Genomic DNA, 17,939 nt, shown 5'->3' with positions numbered 1-17,939 from the left:
CCTATAATTATAGACTGCCATTTTGAACAGAAGAGATAAATTCTAGATGCGTTGTTACTGTAACAAAATGATTGACAAACTCTTCAGTTTCAGATGAATAAATTTAGAACATATTCCTGACTGGAAAACCTGCATTCAAAGTTTTTCAAAATGATGTATTCTTGTGTAAATCTTTACACAGAACGACGCCAACCCTGTCCTGCATTTCAGTTTACTTCACTCCTCATTTCCCAATGATGCTTTGTGCAAAATGGTAGTAATTGAAAGGCGTTTCTTGATCTGGATTTGAAAATCATTAAATTTTATTGACGGGGCATGCTTGAATTAGGCATACAAGCTAGTATATCTGTCAGGCTTGTTATAGACATTTTTGACCTAGCTTGCCTCTACAAAACTATGGTGTTTTCTTACTAAATTTATTTGAAAAACGAACTTTGAAAATCGTTTCAGTAATTGACCATAGAAGGAATACAACACCAGTGAAATTTAATATGGGTGAAAAGTGGAGAATATGTACAACAGCTAGTATATTGAAATTGAAAACTTTCATATAAAAATACTTTATTAACCGCCATGGTGGTCGAGAGGTAGAGCATTCGCCCTACATGTGGAAGGTCAGGGTTCGAATCCTGGCCGTGACAGACATAGGTCGTTGAAACAGGTAGCGACAGTTCCATCGCCAAACTCTCGTCATCAGGTGTAAATGTCATGGGTCCTCGAAAATCATCATGGATCTTAAATATGGATGTCTCGTGTCACAGTAGTAAGAACCCTCACTGCTCAATGACCATAAGCACCGAGCATAGCTAGGCCTAAAATTTGAAGCCCTTTACCGGTCTTGGTGACATCTATATAGTGAAAAAAAATTTGCGAGGGACGTTGATAGATCATTGGGGTGGGGTCTAACGTAGACCTCTATGAAATTTTTTACTTCCATATTTCAACAGATATAACTGAAGGGGGTGCTGGCAATCACAAACTTGTGTATATATAGATTCAAGCGCTGCTGTCCAGATAGCTCAGTTGGTAGAGCATGTACCTGACTGGAAATTCGGGGAGCCCAGGTTCGATTAATTGATTGTATATTATTTAACGTCCCTCAAGATTATTTCACTCAATACATATGGAGATGTCACCATTGCTGGTGAAGGGCTGCAAAATTTAGGCCTACGCTCGGCGCTTACGGCCCTTGAGGAGGGAGGGATCTTTATCATGCCACACCTGCTGTGACACTGGACCTCGGTTTTTGCGGTCTCATCCGAAGGACCGCCCCATTTAGTCGTCTCTTATGACAAGTGTAACAGGAAAGGGAGGAAATGCAACGGACCAGACCGGGATTCGAACCCGGGCCCCCTGAATCTCTTGTTCGAATCCTGGCCTGGAAGTTATAAAACTTTTTTGAGCATGTTTTCATACTTATAAGTGAAGGTTGTAAAACCTTTATAAAATCATTTTCATACTGAAATGGAGTACATGTTAAGGAGGTATGCTACACCAGAGAAATTTGATGTAGATGAAAAGTGGAGGATATGTACAACAATATTTTGAAGTTGAAAATTTTCAAATTTGCTTCATTTTGTCAAAAAATAGTTTTAGTAGAAGGTAATCTGAAAAAAATTTAAAACCCCTGCTGGACTCGAACCTGCGACCTACAGTTCAGCAGTCGGTATTCTAACCTACTGAGCTACTCGGCTAGGTAAATAAATAGAAAAGGAAAAGTCAAATATTACTGATATCGATTTTGTCATCCATTTTTCTAAAGGAAGTCAGCCATTATGACGATGTAGAGTACTACCTTAAATTTTTTTTCAAGTATGCTTTGGAGCTTACTCAAGAGTTCTACTTGAAACAAAAATGGCCGAGTTTTGAGTAGAGTAAATTAAGTTTTATAACCTCCTGGCCAGGTTATAAAACTTTTTGAGCATGTTTTCATACTCGAACTCCATGCTTTAGATTATACTCATACCAGTAAAGCCGGGTTATAAAACTTTCATAAAATATATCATTCTCATACTCAAAGATTTTTTGAGTACATGCTTTGTAGCTTGCTCAGAGTTGTACTCAAAACACACATGCAGTTTTTATTACCTCCAGCCCAGATTTTATTGAAGACCTCCATTTTTAAGTCATATAAAAGATCCATTATACTTGCACTTCTAATGTCCACCTTTGCTAGATGTCTTTGGATTTGATGCAACACTGGAAGCTAGCACCCTGACCACTACACTAGAGAGCAATTACATGTACCAATGTAGGAACTAACACAAAAGTATTTTACAGCCAAAAGTGTATTACTTAAACAGACAAATATATGTATTTTCAGGTCACCATTGTTATAGCTCCGTTAATGAATAAGGTGACTCACTACACCCAGAAATAGTTTCTCAAATCAGTGCAAATTGAATTAATCATAAAAGATATGATATATAACAAGTATATTACATGTATATGCCAAAAAGGCTTGATTTTTAATTTTTTTTTAATTTCAACACTTAATTATGACCAAGACTCTTGCAGAACTAGAGATCTGCAGTTCACCAGCCCAATGCTTACCACTGAGCTACAATGTTAGACGAACCTATCAATACAAATACTTTCACAAAACATTTTAATCGCCATCTTGTGAAGTAGTGTTATAAAATTCTTCAAATTTCATCTTTTCTTCCATTGTAATTGAATGGGTATTGTATGCATATTTAGAAAGACTCCAGAATGAGGTGCAAGGATGTATGCTACACCAAAGAAATTTGATATGGACGAAATTTACTTTATATAGTCCAAAAAAATGCAGTTTTAGTAGAAAGCGATCTGAAAAAAATTTGAAATCCCTGCTGGACTCTTAACCCATGATCTACAGTTCAGCAGTCGACTTGCTAACCTACTATAAAGCTAGGTGATAATTTTTTAAAAGAATAGACAAATATTGGTGATATTATATTTTTATCCATATTTTAATAGGAAGTCAGCCATTATGACGATGTCGAGTACCCCCTTAAATGACAATATGAGATTCCCAGACAGATCATCAATATAATGTATAGGGAATGGTACTCCAGTGACTGTCAAGACCTGTGGGCCTCTTGTTTTAACCAATCTCTGGCCATGCGTGTGCACATTCCAGACCCTTTCCTTAACAAAGGGGTCATGTAGTATGTAGAAATTTCATTCAATTCAATGATAGATGTCTATAATATTTTCATTATATTGTACTATCTTACAAGTTCTTAAAAATAATTTCATTTTTAAAATTCTTAAACTTTCCTTTGGCCCACCAAGACTCTATAAAACCCATCAATGTGTGGCAAAGCACAAAGTTGAATATTCAGACTGGTATACTGGTACTCATCTTCAATAGGTGCTATATTGTAGTCCTATAGGGAACACGTACACTCTTGGCAACTTTTTAGTTGGGATGAAATCAATTATCACCCTCGACTTGTGAAGATGGGTAAATTAGCCACATTTAAGAATCGCCCAAATGGGACGACAAAAATACAATAGGGAGGAACTTTTCCAAGTAAATATTAAATATTTTAAAACCTAGTCTTGGCAATTCTTATAACCTTGCTTTTTGCATAACCTTATGTTTCACAATGGGAAACAGCACTATTCCAAAGGCAGTACTTGTTCTTGACCTCCGATTCTATAAAAATAACTTCAACTCATTATCAAATCAACTGTATTTAAAACAGTTTTTAAAATTTACACACAGAAGAACATCGTGCTGGATTCGGGAAAGTACAAGGTAACTACATGTACAGAAAGTTATTAACTCTGGGAGTTCCTCGATGTCATGACATTTGATGATAAACGCTGCCGAGTCTGAAGCGAGATTATCTTGTTACCTTTTCAGCTTTAATCACTTTCATTGACTACTATATATAAACCCTTTAGTTTTTGGTTAAACTGTTTCAACTGAAATATTGTTGTCGTTCTGTAATAACTTATTTTATTAACAATGCATTTTCAGGTATTCAGATGTTAATATGAAATACAAGTAAATATGAAATGTGTTACCACACAACTGCAGTTTTGTACAAAATTTCTTCAAAACACCCTTTTGCAGTTCAAATCAATTAACAGACTGTCTGTATTGTTCAACCACATAAAAATAATTCACTCACTGAAATGTCGCTATTACAATTGGTCACATTAATTCCTTCCTACACGCCATTGAATGTAGAGGGCTTGGAATTTATCAAATCCAGCCAGTACACCAGCACCAGCTACACCTCTGAGAATGTTGGCTCCAGCTCCCTTCATCAAGCTCATGAAGCCTTCATTCTTGACAATGACCATGGCACAATCCCATGATCCCTTGTACTTGACGGCTTCACCAGAGGTCATCATCATGCGTCTTCTGATTGTGTCAATGGGGTAGGAAACTAGACCAGCGCTAATTGTGACAACATATCCTAAAGCAAATGAAAGGATGACACTAGCATCATCTCCAAGGAGAATTGGTCGTAGAGTGTCATAAAAGCCAAAATAGCAACCCCTGTAGACAACGATGCCCACGCAAGAGATGACGAAACCTCTGTACAGTCCAACTAATCCATCAGATGCAATGGTTTTCCTGTATACATCAACCATTCCATTGAACTGACGCTCTCCACCACCTTTTCCAGCCGACTTGGCATCATTGGCAAGACGCGTTCGGCAGTAGTCGAGGGAGTAGACAAAGCAGAGTGACATAGCTCCAGCAAGACCTCCGGATCCAATGTTTTTGGCAAATCCAAGCATGTAGCTGTCCTTCTTGGAGGCTTTGAAGAGCTGCTTGATCTTGTCCTTGAAGGCAAAGTTAAGAGCCTGAGTTGGGAAGTATCGAATGCAGTTGGCCAAGTTTCCTCTCCAGAATGGGAGAACACCTTCAGTCTTGTAGGTACGCATTGTGCAGTCAATGACTCCCTTGTATGGCTCACTCAAACGACCAGTTTTAAGCATTTCATCCTGGTTCTGGACCAACAGCTTGATTCTTTCAATTGGGGCTGCAGCAGTTTTGGAGATGACTGCAGCAGCTCCACTGAGGGCGAAGTTTTCCGCGAAACTAAGTTTTTTAGACGACATCTGCAAGTATAAAAATAACATCATACTTATACGTACTACATTAAATAACATATATTTTCAAAGCACACATGTTGAGATGTTGATTACCAGTCATCTAAATAGGTCCAGCACAATGTATTTCAATTATTAGGTGTTTATGATCAACCCACCCTAAAAAAAATCTAAATTTTCAGAAAATGTTGTCTCCTTCTGGAACCAAACCCCCTCTTACTTGACTTCCACCAATGGGGGATCAGAGAAAATAGGGAGCAGTGTGCAGGATTTTTTTAAGGTCTTGATTTCAGGGGCCTGGGCCTTTCCAATTGGGAAAAATGGCAACATTTGCTTCAAATTGGAAACAATATTCTATTGATAAAAGAACTCGGCACTGTAGGGAGAAAAACAGACCTGTGCATTATTCCTTGATTGGACTCCTTCTAACTTACATTTTGGTCAAAGCGTACCTCTTTAAAGGGCACAATGCATGTTTCTTAACTTTTTTTCAGCAAAATTAATTCTTTTCATGCCTAAAACTACTTTAAATGTGTTTTTAACAAAATATTTTGCGTAGTTTTCGATTTTGAAAGTGATGAAATTCAAATCTTGTGATATGCATATTTACTTTCGCTATGATTATCATCCAGGGTCACCAAAAAATATGGGGCGGGTGGGAGGATTTTATTTTTTTGATTTTTATTTTCTGAGAAAAATATTAATAACGGGTTTTTTGTCAACGGAAGTGCATCATTTAATGCCAGATGGATATCAATTTATGCTTATTTCACAGACGAATTCCAGGTAAAGCTTTAATTTCAAATACAGAAAGATACCAAACTTCTTCAAGATATGAAGAACATTAATCCCTTCCTTTCATTTATGCCCACAAGAATGCGAGAAATTAAGAAAACAATATGATCTATATATATTATTACTACAGTAACTTGATCCGAAGAGTCGGATCACGTCGAGTTGACAGGCGTGGATCATCAGGTCACACGAGACGCGAAGCGTCGAGTTTGATCTGATGATCCGCGCCTGTCAACGAGACGTGATCCAACTCTTCGGATCAAGTTACTGTAGTAATGATAAATTTATTATATACCCCCTTGTGCATTTTAAATCCACATTTATAAGATAATAAATGTAATCCAAATTATCAAAAACACAAGACATACCATGAAATTATGTTTTGTATACGCAGGTTCGTTTGTGACGCGGTCAACATTTTCCACAAATAACGTTGCATTGTGACGTCATCAGTTTCAGAGGATACTGATACGGAATCAGAAAACCATAGTGTGGTGATCCGGAAAACCGGATCACACGCTGTGAAATCCACAGTATCAAAGAACGATACATTGATGGGTATATAATAATTTTTCTTCACGTGGCTTTTCACATTGCTATACCGGAAATGTAAACAAGAAGTGTAAATACCAGAATCGGACTCGAGAATTTTCCGGAAATCGCAAATTCTTCAAAATAAAAAAATTCCAGGCAGGCCAATTTTTGAGGGGCTGGCGGGGATGATAATCTATCAATTAAGTTGAATTGGCCTTATGTGTGACGTCATATGCGCCCTTGGGTTTGAAAACATCTCTTAGCCATTTCATGAACCAGTGATTTTTCTACATTTTTTACAAGGGTCCTGTGGCTTTCGAATTGGGAAAAATTGTTGACATTTCAGTCAGATTGGGAAAAATCAATTTTATCGTAACCAAGTTTTAAAATCATATCAAGCATTATATTATCTTTATTTTGCACATCTTATTTTCTTTAACCTTCTAAAATTTTCAACTATTCTATCCAAATCATCATTCCCATAACTCTGTTAAGTTTTACACATGTATATAATTCACATAAAACATTTTTTGGAGCAAGAACTTTAACTTAAAACAAGAGCCCCATGGGCCACATCGCTCACTTGAGTCACCCTGGCCCAGATATCTGAAGACTTTCCATATATATTTGCATGTAAAATCTTAGTCCCTATTATGGCCCAAACTACCCTTTGCAAACTTGAATCTACACTATGTCAGAAAGCTTTCATGTAAATGTCAACTTCTTTGGCCCAATGGTTCTTGAGAAGATTTTTAAAGCTTTTTCCTATATTTGTATGTAAAACTTTTACCCCTCCAGGGACTGACACTAACGGCTGTCCGATTGTCCGGGACAACTTAAAACGGTGGTCGGACAATTAAGTTCTGTAGTTTACCTGTCCGATGGGACAACCAAAAATAAATGAAGGGTATCCGTGAAATTTTAATAAATTCTACGTGAAAAGAGTCCTTAAAGTTTTTGAAGTACATCTCGTCGATAGAAATAATCTGATAATCAATATGGCGTTTTTCTGGTTTTCCCTGATCTAAATTTAGATTGTTCATTAATATCGACCAATCAGCTTCACAGTGTATTTTAATCGCGCCAATCAGATGTCTCTATTGTCGCGTGATTCTTGGAAGTGAACAAACAGATATAGAACACTTTTTCCGAAGTTAAAATTCAATAATTTTTACGAAAAACATGTCCAAAATGAAAAATTATCAATAGGTTATCAAATAATAATTTATTAAAAAGAATTTAAGGGGAATATTCTCTGATTATTTGATCCATTATAGTCTTAAATAAAACATATTACGACGTAAGAAATGACATGTCAGCTTGATGCCAGAAATGAGTGTCATTCAGATCGGGCATCATTTCTACATCATAATCTTTATTAGTTTATAAGTTGAAGACCGTCTGACAGCAGACATGGCCCAACAATTATCGTTGGCAAAGTATTTTAGTGGGGTAAAAGATCGTGAAAAGCGACAAGTTTCGGACAAGTACATTTTCCATTCGGACAACCTAAATTTCATGTTAACTTGTCCGAAGGGACAGGTTGGTATTAAAATTAGTGTCAGTCCCTGCCCCTCCACTTGTGGCCCCATCCTACCCCCCGGGGGCCATGATTTCAACAAACTTGAATCTGCACTATGTCAGAAAGTTTTCTTGTAAATATCAGCTTTTCTGACTCAGTGGTTATTGAGAACAAGTTTTTCCCTATATATTTGTATGTAAAACTTTGATCCCCCCTTGTGGCCCCATCCTACCCCCGGGGGCCATGATTTGAACAAACTTGAATCTGCACAATGTCAGAAAGTTTTCATGTAAATCTCAACTTTTCTGGCTTAGTGGTTCTTGAGAAGAAGATTTTTAAAGATTTTTCCTATATATTTGTATGTAAAACTTTGATCCCCTATTGTGGCCCCATCCAACCCCCGGCGCCCATGATTTGAACAAACTTGAATCTGCATTATATCAGGAAGCTTTCATGTAAATCTCAGCTTTTCTGGCTTAGTGGTTCTTGAGAAGAAGATTTTTAAAGTTTTTCCCTATATATTTGTATGTAAAACTTTGATCCCCCCTTGTGGCCCCATCCTACCACCGGGGGCCATGATTTGAACAAACTTGAATCTGCAATATGTCAGGAAGCTTTCAGGTAAATTTCAGCTCTTCTGGCCCAGTGGTTCTTGAGAAGAAGATTTTTAAATGACCCCACCCTATTTTTGCATTTTTGTGATTATCTCCCCTTTGAAAGGGACATGGCCCTTCATTTGAACAAACTTGAAAGCCCTTCACCCAAGGATGCTTTTGGCCATGTTTGGTTGAAATTGGCCCAGTGGTTCTGGAGAAGAAGTCGAAAATGTGAAAAGTTTAACAGACAGACGGACAGACAACGGACAAAAAGCGATGTATGCTGGCATTTATAATTTATAATTTATACCTTCGGTTCAGGTGAGCTAAAAACCAAAACAACAACACCCAGTCAAAAACCGCTTGGACAGAGACTCAGATAAACTGCGAGAAAATGGATATATCAAAAGCTATGCACTGATAGACCTACAGCATATAATTCTGTTCTGGTCCTCAGATTCAATACACACCTGGATCAACTGAACTTCACCTTGTAGCAACAAAATTTGTGCTCCCAGTTTCCACCAACTGGTAGATTTACAAAAATGTTAAAGATATAAAATATTTGAACTTTTAATTATAAATAATAGAATATAGTATTTCCTAACTTTAAATTGAATTAAAAAATTATTTCTCATTGAGTGAGTCGGTATAACGCCGTGCTCCCACTTCCCAACGACGTATCATAATTTCTCTAATGTCCAAGAATATGAATTATAAATGCCAGCATACATGTCAATCCAGTGACCAACATAAAAACAAGCTCAACCAATACATGGCATACTCTTCTTCTGATGTACAATATTGAAAATGATTATCGGTGCTCTGAGCTGCTTTTTCATAGGTGTTTCCAACGAAAATTTTCAAAAAACCCCCAAAACACCTGCCTGCCTGGTCTGTTTCAAAAGTCAGACCCGGGGGAGGGGAAACAAACATTCTTTTAAATATGGCCTTACAGATGTATAAAGAAATAACATTACCAAACAGTGTGTAAACAGGGACCCATATCAGGGTTCGAAATTAACTCATGTCCGTAAGTCCGAGACTAGTAAAAAACGTGTCGGACTAGTGAACTCTCTATAGCACTAGTCCGTACGGACTAGTGAAAATCCGGAAATCAATCTTCAATTGGTAAAGATTTTTAGGAAGATTTGTCTGAGTCTCTTAGATGTTTGAACTTATGGTTAATTACCTGCATGGTCAAGTGTTTGCATGACTATGACATCCTGATCTTCCAAACACATGGAGTGCGTTCGAGACCACCGTTCTTCGAACGTGCACAAATTGTCAAATTCCTGCCGATTTCGAACGCCGAGTACACATCACGAGAACGTGTTCTAGGTGTAAGAATTGCAAGTAGTCTGGTCTGAGAAGATGCACGTTTGTGCGCACATGTTCTCGTCATTCGTGACTCTAACACAGTAGTTCATAACACTATAGCTCATGACTTGGTCAATCGAGTGAATTTTATTGACTTTATTGATAAAATTTCGAACTCCTGTGACTCTAAAATCTGAGCACCAAAACAAAAGGAACATCGATCTCGAACGCACTTATGGACGTTTATAAAAGGATTAACTCGGAGGTTAATATTGTATGCTTCTAAAGATTTTGAATACGAAATAAAATATGGTGGTCTCTTTTTCTGTAGGTGTCAGAAATTGAATTGCTTGCAACTGTGATGTGTTTGGTTTGATTAAAATGAAGATCATTTTATGATATACTGGACGGACTAGTGAAATGCTTTGCGGACTAGTGAACATCAACAGTGACTAGTCCGTACGGACTAGTGCTTGAAAAAGTTAATTTCGAACCCTGTATATAAACATTATTTACTCGCAATATTGATGATTTCACACTCGCCATATTTGGGCATTTACATCACTATTTGTATGCACTGGTGGCGAAAACATATAAAACTCGGGAAATTTGTGAACATCGTTTTCAATGTTGTCCATAGTGAATAAATTTGGGCCCTTAAAAGCTGAATTTATAATATCTCACACATAGTACTTTCACAATCAGTTGATCGAAGAAGGGCGCATGTGACATCACCGTACCATGTGACTACCTAACTAAATTAACTAGACTTTATGAAATCAGGGCTTAGATTTAAGTCTGTATTGTGGTTAATTATCGCAATATTTCGGCAAAAGAACTATTAGAATTAATTAAGTACTACAAGTATAAGGAAGACAAAATGCATGTAATTTTGTATAATTTGAAAACATGATATGTGTCCTTTAAGGAATATTGTATCTAATAATCTGCAAAAGAAGTCTAGCACCCTAGGAGGAAATTACCATAGATGTTTTCTAAAGTCATACTCAAGTAAGGATGAATGTTTTTGTTGTTGTTTATGGTTGTCCAAAAACATTTCTGGTTGGTGTATAAAGAGCAGCTACTGAATTTTTGTCTAAGCCCTTAGAGCAACATTCAACAATCTTGTTTGATTACAAACTGTTACATTTTAAATGCACAATTGAGGCAAATTGTGGCCAATGACGGGCAACAAGATGTTCAAATGACAAGTACATGTCACAGTAAGGATTGATCATACCTATATATGCATTAAGCCATTAACATACATACAGTTACTCAAAGAGGTTGCATTTAGTAATATGAAAAGTGAAGTCATTTTTAAAAGAGACATTAACAAAGTTGATGAAAAGAATGAGATAAATGTCTGATACAAAATTATGAAGCTGTTAATGATTCTTATGCGATTGTCAATTTAATCAAAATTGGCTAAATCAGGGCAATTGTATCAGACCTACTCAACATGACAGAAAGTCAAACAGAAAAGTCCTACAGAAGTGGGAAACTTTGGTTACAGGTGAAAACATTTTGATCATGGTACCCAAAGAAATATAGCAGATCTGCAAGATTTCAAATTTATTATTTTAGGGGAAAAGTAAGCTTAACAATTCTATTTGCTTAAACTTTGAATACAGCATATTATGTTTGAAGGTCACAAGTTCATTATGAACTTGAAATGTTTAGGACTCGAATCGGACGTCTACTGTTTGAAAAATACTAAAATCGGACACAATTTATTCTTTGCAGAGTTGGTACTAGCGTTTCAGTCCGGTAAAACCGAAAGTAACACACAGGATCTGGATATGCTAGCAAGCTCACAAAATCCACAATCAATGCTCAATAACCGGTTCAAATCAAACGTGTTAAAAACCTGTAAATCCGACAACTGGTGAAAAATAAACAGTGCACAAGCTGTTAATAGAGATCATTTTCATGTAAAGACAAACTTTGTTTCATAGACATACCTCTGTTTCAGTTAAAACGGATTACTTCAGACGAAGAGAATGACCCAACCGGCTCCTTGAGCTGTGATGGTGTATGAAAAGAAAGGGCATGGGAAACCACGTGACGTCAAACGGATTGCCCGGATATTTCTGATATGCGCATGGACGGTATTACCTTAGAGGTATCCAAAGGGATTTTAAAACTTGCTAGAATTTGATTTTACTTACCTCATAGATTTATACGATCATGCAAAACTTGGAAGCTTCTTGTTGTGATCGTGCTGTTTGAAAAAAAAAGCTCAGCCCCGTAGATCACGTCACAGTTAATAATTTTCGAACATTACCGCGTGGAATATTGATTTATTCAATGTAAAAAAAAAATACAAGATAAAACGTGATCAAGCACGGAATATAGAATATTGACTTTTTGTTACTCCCACTAGTTGCCTCTTAAGCATGTTGTAGCTCGTCCAATGGAAATTGTCAGGTAAGCAAAGTATTTTTACTTTCACTTTGTTTTTAATGTCTGCATGCGATTTAGAATTGTGACAAGAGTAGTATTGCGTGGTAATTTGGATTTTAATGTGTTTTTTTTTTAGTTTAGGAAATGTGGAGCTAATTTTATTTTCCAATTTGATACAGAATAGAGTGGTATTTATTAGAATAGTACATTAGAACAATTACCAAAGCAAGACCCAAATGGGCATAACATGTAGCATATATAATTGTTGATACAAGTAAATTAAGACAAATACACAGTGTTATATATGCGATACACAATGCAGTGTACTGTATTTGCTTTCTTATAAGGAAGATCACATGGTTTTGACAATCTGAGCAAATGGTTTATAATATCCCTGTGTGCCCATTTGAGGATCAATTTAATTCTCCACAAAATTTATGATATAATAATATTCATAATATATTTGTCACAGTTGCAATTTATTTGAAATATATTTAATATGTGCTGTAATTATATTCAGTATTCATATTGGTGCGCATTTAGCCAATTGAATACAAACTAGTTTTTCAAAATTAATGCGAGAGTCAGTGTGAACGTTTTGTATTGTACAGGTGGTAATTATTTCTATTTTTAGTTCAACTTTACGTATGAACTCAGACCACTGGTCAGTCAAACATAAAGTTGAACTAAAAATAGAAATAATTACCACCTGTACAATACAAAACATTCACACTGACTCTCACATACTTGAAAAACTAGTTTGTATTTAATTGGCTATGCGTGCCAATTATGAATACTGATATAATTACAGCACATAAATATATTTTAAATAAATTGCAACTGTGACATAATAATGATAAAAAAATCCTAATAAATTACATATGCCATTATGCTCAGATTGTGTCAAAATCTTGTGAGGCAGATTTTCTTCAAAAACTTTTACTGTATGTTAATTTCTGATATTCATCGTTGCAAGCCATGCTGCGATGATGATGATGGCTGAACCATACGCTCCTCTCCCCTTTCACATTATATATTTTTGGATGATCTTTATTGTATTTTTACAAATCATAAGTAAATAAAAGTGTGTAGATCCTAGATCAGAAGAAAACAAGGTGGAGGGAGGTGTTGCATGATCCCAGCTGCCCCAAGTGCCTGAGAGGAGCGGACATTTCAGCCGTGGCTTGCGATGATGGTGGATATTTTATTGAACATGGACATACAATGTGTTTCAATAATTATAATCTTTTGTGACATTACACGTACAATTCACTGCATTCTATCTCTTTTCTACAAAAAATCTTAGGGTTGTACTACCATGTCTGCTTTAGAGTTAGCATATTATGATAGTTCCTGTTTTAGATCGGTTTGTTCCTGGTTGTTACAAGTAAAAATGTAAAGTCAGCTCTTATGTGTAGAAATGGACATTACTCACTGCCAGTAGCAAAGATAGAATTAAAAGCTTTGGAACAATATTGAATCTGGAACTCATTACTACATGTAGTTAGGTGATTTAATTACTGAGCTTCCTAGGCCCACATACATGTGCAAAGTATGGTAATTATTACTACCATATAAAATTTAGACCAATATCGGAAATCATACAAGAACTCTTCTGCGTGTGATCAGTTTTATCGTTATAATAATTTGCCTATACCACCTATCATTGGGATCAAATTTTCATTCTAATTGTTAGGTTTTTCTTGACATACTGATTTTGACTACTGATTATGCCAGTTACTTGATCAAAATATAGGGCTCATGGTGGGTGTGACTGGTTGACAGGGGATGCTAAATACTCCTCCTAGGCACCTGATCCCACCTCTGGTATATCCAGGGGTCTGTGTTTGCCCAACTCTCTATTTTGTATTCCTTAATTTATATAGGAGTTATGAGATTGATCACTGTTCGTTATCTTCACCTTTCATCAAGGAGATGAAAAAATAAATTTAGAGAAAATATCAGAAACATCTCGTATGTCCTTAAGAAACCTTTTTCATTACAGTGCAAGCTATGAGTTCAAAAAGGAAAAGAAAGCATGAAAGTTCAAGGAACACTACTGATGAAAAAGAGATACCACAAGGTTCAGCAAACTTGGTTGGATTTTCTGGAGACATCACAAGATCTTCAAATAAATGCATCAAAGTGGAGAGAACAAGGCTGGCAAAAAGTTTTTATAATAAAGATTGTGAAACACTTGCCAAAGCATTACTGGGGAAGCTCTTGGTGAGACACTGCAAAGACACTGGGGAAAAGCTGAGTGGCTTGATTGTGGAGACAGAGGCATATCTTGGAGGAGAGGACAAGGGCGCACATTCCTACAATGGAAAAAAGACGACCAGGAATGAAGCCATGTACATGGAACCGGGGACGTGCTATGTGTACAATATATATGGGATGTACTGCTGTGTAAACATCTCCAGTGAAGGTAAATTGTGAATTTCAGATGGGGGGGGGGGGGGGACGTTTTTAACAAGACAAAGAGGGGAGGATGGATGGAGAGATTGTATACAATCTTATTGCTACATTTACACCAAGATATTTGTTATCACATATTTTAAGTTTTGTAGTAAATATATAATGAATATCAAGTTCCTTGAACTTTGAATTGATAGATAGAGTTTTCTAATTCTACTCTGTATGTATTTGTACTCTGTTACAAAAGGCACAGGTCAGTCTAAAGTAACGGAGAATTCTTATACATATGTAGTTAGAATTTTGTTTTTTTAACTTCAAATATTTTATTTCATTTCCAAAACAAAGACATTTTGATGTATATCGTTTTTGATTAAAAATTGGTATTATGAAATGACGTCATTGGATATTACATCACATTTATATGCTTGTCTTTAGAAGGGACATATTACAGTATAGTAGTGTCTGTACATGCCTCCATCCTGTCTGTGTTTTCTGTTTCTAGTTTCATTTCATTAAGCTGAAACTCTCTGTGGGTCACTGTAATGAAGTTCTTTCGGATTTTGTGCAGGCAATAGAGAAAATGATAAATCGTAGAATAAATAAAAAGAAACTTTATTTAACAATAAGATAAGAAATATAAAGATGTTTGAAAAACAAAGAAATCACACTTTCACATACACACACACATACTCTCTCACCGAGAAAGAAAATATAAATTGATATAATAAACCTGGCAATATTGACAATCAATTTAACGTATAACTGTCAAGACAATTCAATAGTCAATACAACGAATATGTCACCCCAGGCTGAAAATGTAACTGGTAATAAATGTATTACAAAATGGTTCAAATAGTAGCAAATTCCGCTAACTACAGAAAAAGTTAAGCAGTAGTAAATTACGTTTGTAAATACAAAATTTCTCAAATTCCTTTTTGATAAAATGTTAATTTACTGAAACTCAATATGAAAGTTTGGCTACTCAGCACAATTCAATTGAATGGCATGCCACATTTGGCACAACCAGGCCTCCATACTCAACACAGCGCTAACAGCCCCTCCGCTTCCAGTCCTGGAGTCACAGGTCTCCCATTGGACAACGATACTGGGTAATGCCGACTTCAAACCAATGCCAACACTAGGCCCACAAAATAATTGCTAAATCCACCACGTGGAACACCCATGTACAGCGCGGTCCCACGTTTTCTGATTCCCACGCCGATCACCTTCTGAACGCTGAGAGTACTGCCTGATATGGCCCAGATAGTTTCTTAAAACCCCTCTGTACGGCTGGAGGAAACCAATGCCCACACAGTAAAATGTTTGTTTCCCTGGCTACCCATTACCCAGACTAACTTCTAGAATTCGCCAAGAAAAGACCCCTGCTGGACAGCATGAAAATGTGGCCGTACGCTTCACAAACAGCCGCTACTCTGACTGACCAAACCGGTTTACTAAAAATAGCCTTATCGACCAACACTCTCACTACAGAAACACCTTACAAGCATAAACAACTATTTACAGACAACACCACAAAAACTATAACTAAAATGAAAATTAACTTCATCACAGTCACTCTAGATCTTGTTGCAATTTTGATTCATTTCAACCTCTCTTGCAGGAGTTTTGCCCCTTTATTTGAGACTTTAATGTTCTTGGGAGGGTACATGGTTTGTCAGTTGAACTCCTCTCACAGATTTATTGTACTAAGAGTATCACTCATGAAAACTTTGTACATAGGTGAAGGTGCTGCAGTATTGCTTCGAGCCCTGGACCCAGTGGACGGACTAGATCACATGCAGATAATCAGGTCACAGAAAACAATGAAAGAAAAAGATCTTTGCAATGGCCCATCGAAACTCTGCCAGGCTCTGAAAATCAGCAAGGATAAATTTAACAAAGTAGACCTGACAAAATCTGATGAAATTTGGCTGGAGGAAGGAGAAGATGTTCCCAAGACAAAGATAGTGACAAGTGCCCGAATTAACATCGACTATGCTGAGGAGTGGGCAAAGAAACCACTACGATTTTATGTACTAGGGAATAAAAGTATCAGTAAGAGGGATAAACCTGCAGAGGCCAGTCGACCCGAAGCAGACTGATACTAATTATTTAATAGAAGATATAACAATAAAATGACATATCAATTTATACACATATCTGTGGACAGCAATACCATATATTTGGAAATTTTGGCATGCTGGAAATGTTGGCTTTTTTTTTATTTTTTGTCACCAGAAAATAAATGCACCAGAATTTCTATTCATATTTGAATGATGCATGTGTTAGATGAAATTGCGCAGAAATATAAAGCGTTAAGATTTCAAACTACTTTTTTGAGAAATATCCACTAAATATTCCCAATGCCAAATTTACCCGATATATGGTATACATGTATAATATAAGAAAAATACTGTGTCACAAGATGTTTTGGATATTGGGATCAGTTATGTTGTGCACTATCCCTCACAGCAAAATCAGTCTTAGACACTATCTTTCCTTTTCCCATGCAACAAATGAATTCCAGAAACTTGATTTACTTTTTCACTAGACCTTGGTACATGCACTTAGATATCGGAAATCATCATTGCTAATAATTTGTTATGCATATCTTGTTGCAATACACGATCAGTTTTATAAAGTGTTTGTATGTATGAAGTGTTTGAAGAAGAGGTGTTAGCCTGGAAGGTGATTTTTTAAATCAATTTTATTCATTACATGTATTTCAAGAATTATGGAAAAAAATATTCCGATTTTATTAAAATTAAAATTATGCATTTCTTAAAGCTGTGATATGTAATTGATCATACTATTAGAATAAGGACCACCAGCAAATGTTACATTTCTGTGTTAAACTTTTTATTAATTAAAGCACGTACTTAAGTAACACACACAGTCTGTTGTTGGAACTATACAAGTACAGAGATTGTGCTGATACTGTCCATATGGATTCTTCTGATTGGTTTGTGTTAATGAATCCCAATTTTCATGATTTAGCAGAATCCCTGGCCATGACACTCCATACAAATTTTCGTTTAATCAAGAAATGTGCAGAAATGAGTCATCTTTATAATCGATACCTATTGGCCCTCATCAAAGTTTTATCAGAATTAATTTCATTCTTGTCTATACATGTTGTAATTCATTAACAAATGATACAAGAGCATCTTCATTTGAAAGTTTTCTAACTAGTTTAGAACAAAGAATTTCACACTTGTTTCATATGGTGGTTTTTTTTTTTTTTTACCCCTTTCTTTGGTGTAACGGGGTTATATTAATTATGGTTTGTC

At 36.2% G+C, this 17,939-nt stretch overlaps 2 protein-coding genes across 5 annotated transcripts; one reads left to right on the top strand and one right to left on the bottom strand.

The window, feature by feature from the left end:
- Positions 1 to 3,926: 3,926 nt before the first annotated feature.
- LOC125668185 (uncharacterized) lies at positions 3,927 to 11,928 on the bottom strand. The gene is made up of 2 exons (XM_048902016.2): positions 11,790 to 11,928; positions 3,927 to 5,067 (listed from the first exon to the last, which is right to left on the bottom strand). The coding sequence occupies exon 2, from the start codon at positions 5,065 to 5,067 to the stop codon at positions 4,153 to 4,155; it is 915 nt and encodes a 304-aa protein (XP_048757973.1). The 5' UTR covers positions 11,790 to 11,928; the 3' UTR covers positions 3,927 to 4,152.
- A 24-nt stretch (positions 11,929 to 11,952) lies between these two features.
- LOC125668186 (uncharacterized) lies at positions 11,953 to 17,540 on the top strand. Of its 4 annotated transcripts, none has more exons than XM_048902018.2 (3): positions 11,953 to 12,255; positions 14,237 to 14,659; positions 16,390 to 17,540. In XM_048902018.2, the coding sequence occupies exons 2-3, from the start codon at positions 14,245 to 14,247 to the stop codon at positions 16,749 to 16,751; spliced, it is 777 nt and encodes a 258-aa protein (XP_048757975.2). In that variant the 5' UTR covers positions 11,953 to 12,255; positions 14,237 to 14,244; the 3' UTR covers positions 16,752 to 17,540. The 4 variants fall into 4 exon arrangements, with proteins under 4 accessions (XP_048757975.2, XP_048757974.2, XP_048757976.2 ...); XM_048902017.2 differs by lacking the exon at positions 11,953 to 12,255 and adding an exon at positions 12,260 to 12,335; XM_048902019.2 differs by lacking the exon at positions 11,953 to 12,255 and adding an exon at positions 12,282 to 12,419.
- The last annotated feature ends 399 nt before the right edge of the window (positions 17,541 to 17,939 follow it).

This window comes from Ostrea edulis, chromosome 4 (assembly GCF_947568905.1).
Source record: "Ostrea edulis chromosome 4, xbOstEdul1.1, whole genome shotgun sequence".
Classification (NCBI taxonomy): domain Eukaryota; kingdom Metazoa; phylum Mollusca; class Bivalvia; order Ostreida; family Ostreidae; genus Ostrea; species Ostrea edulis.
The sequence above is the reverse complement of the archived record's forward strand: the minus strand, read 5'-3'. Positions and strand labels throughout refer to the sequence as shown.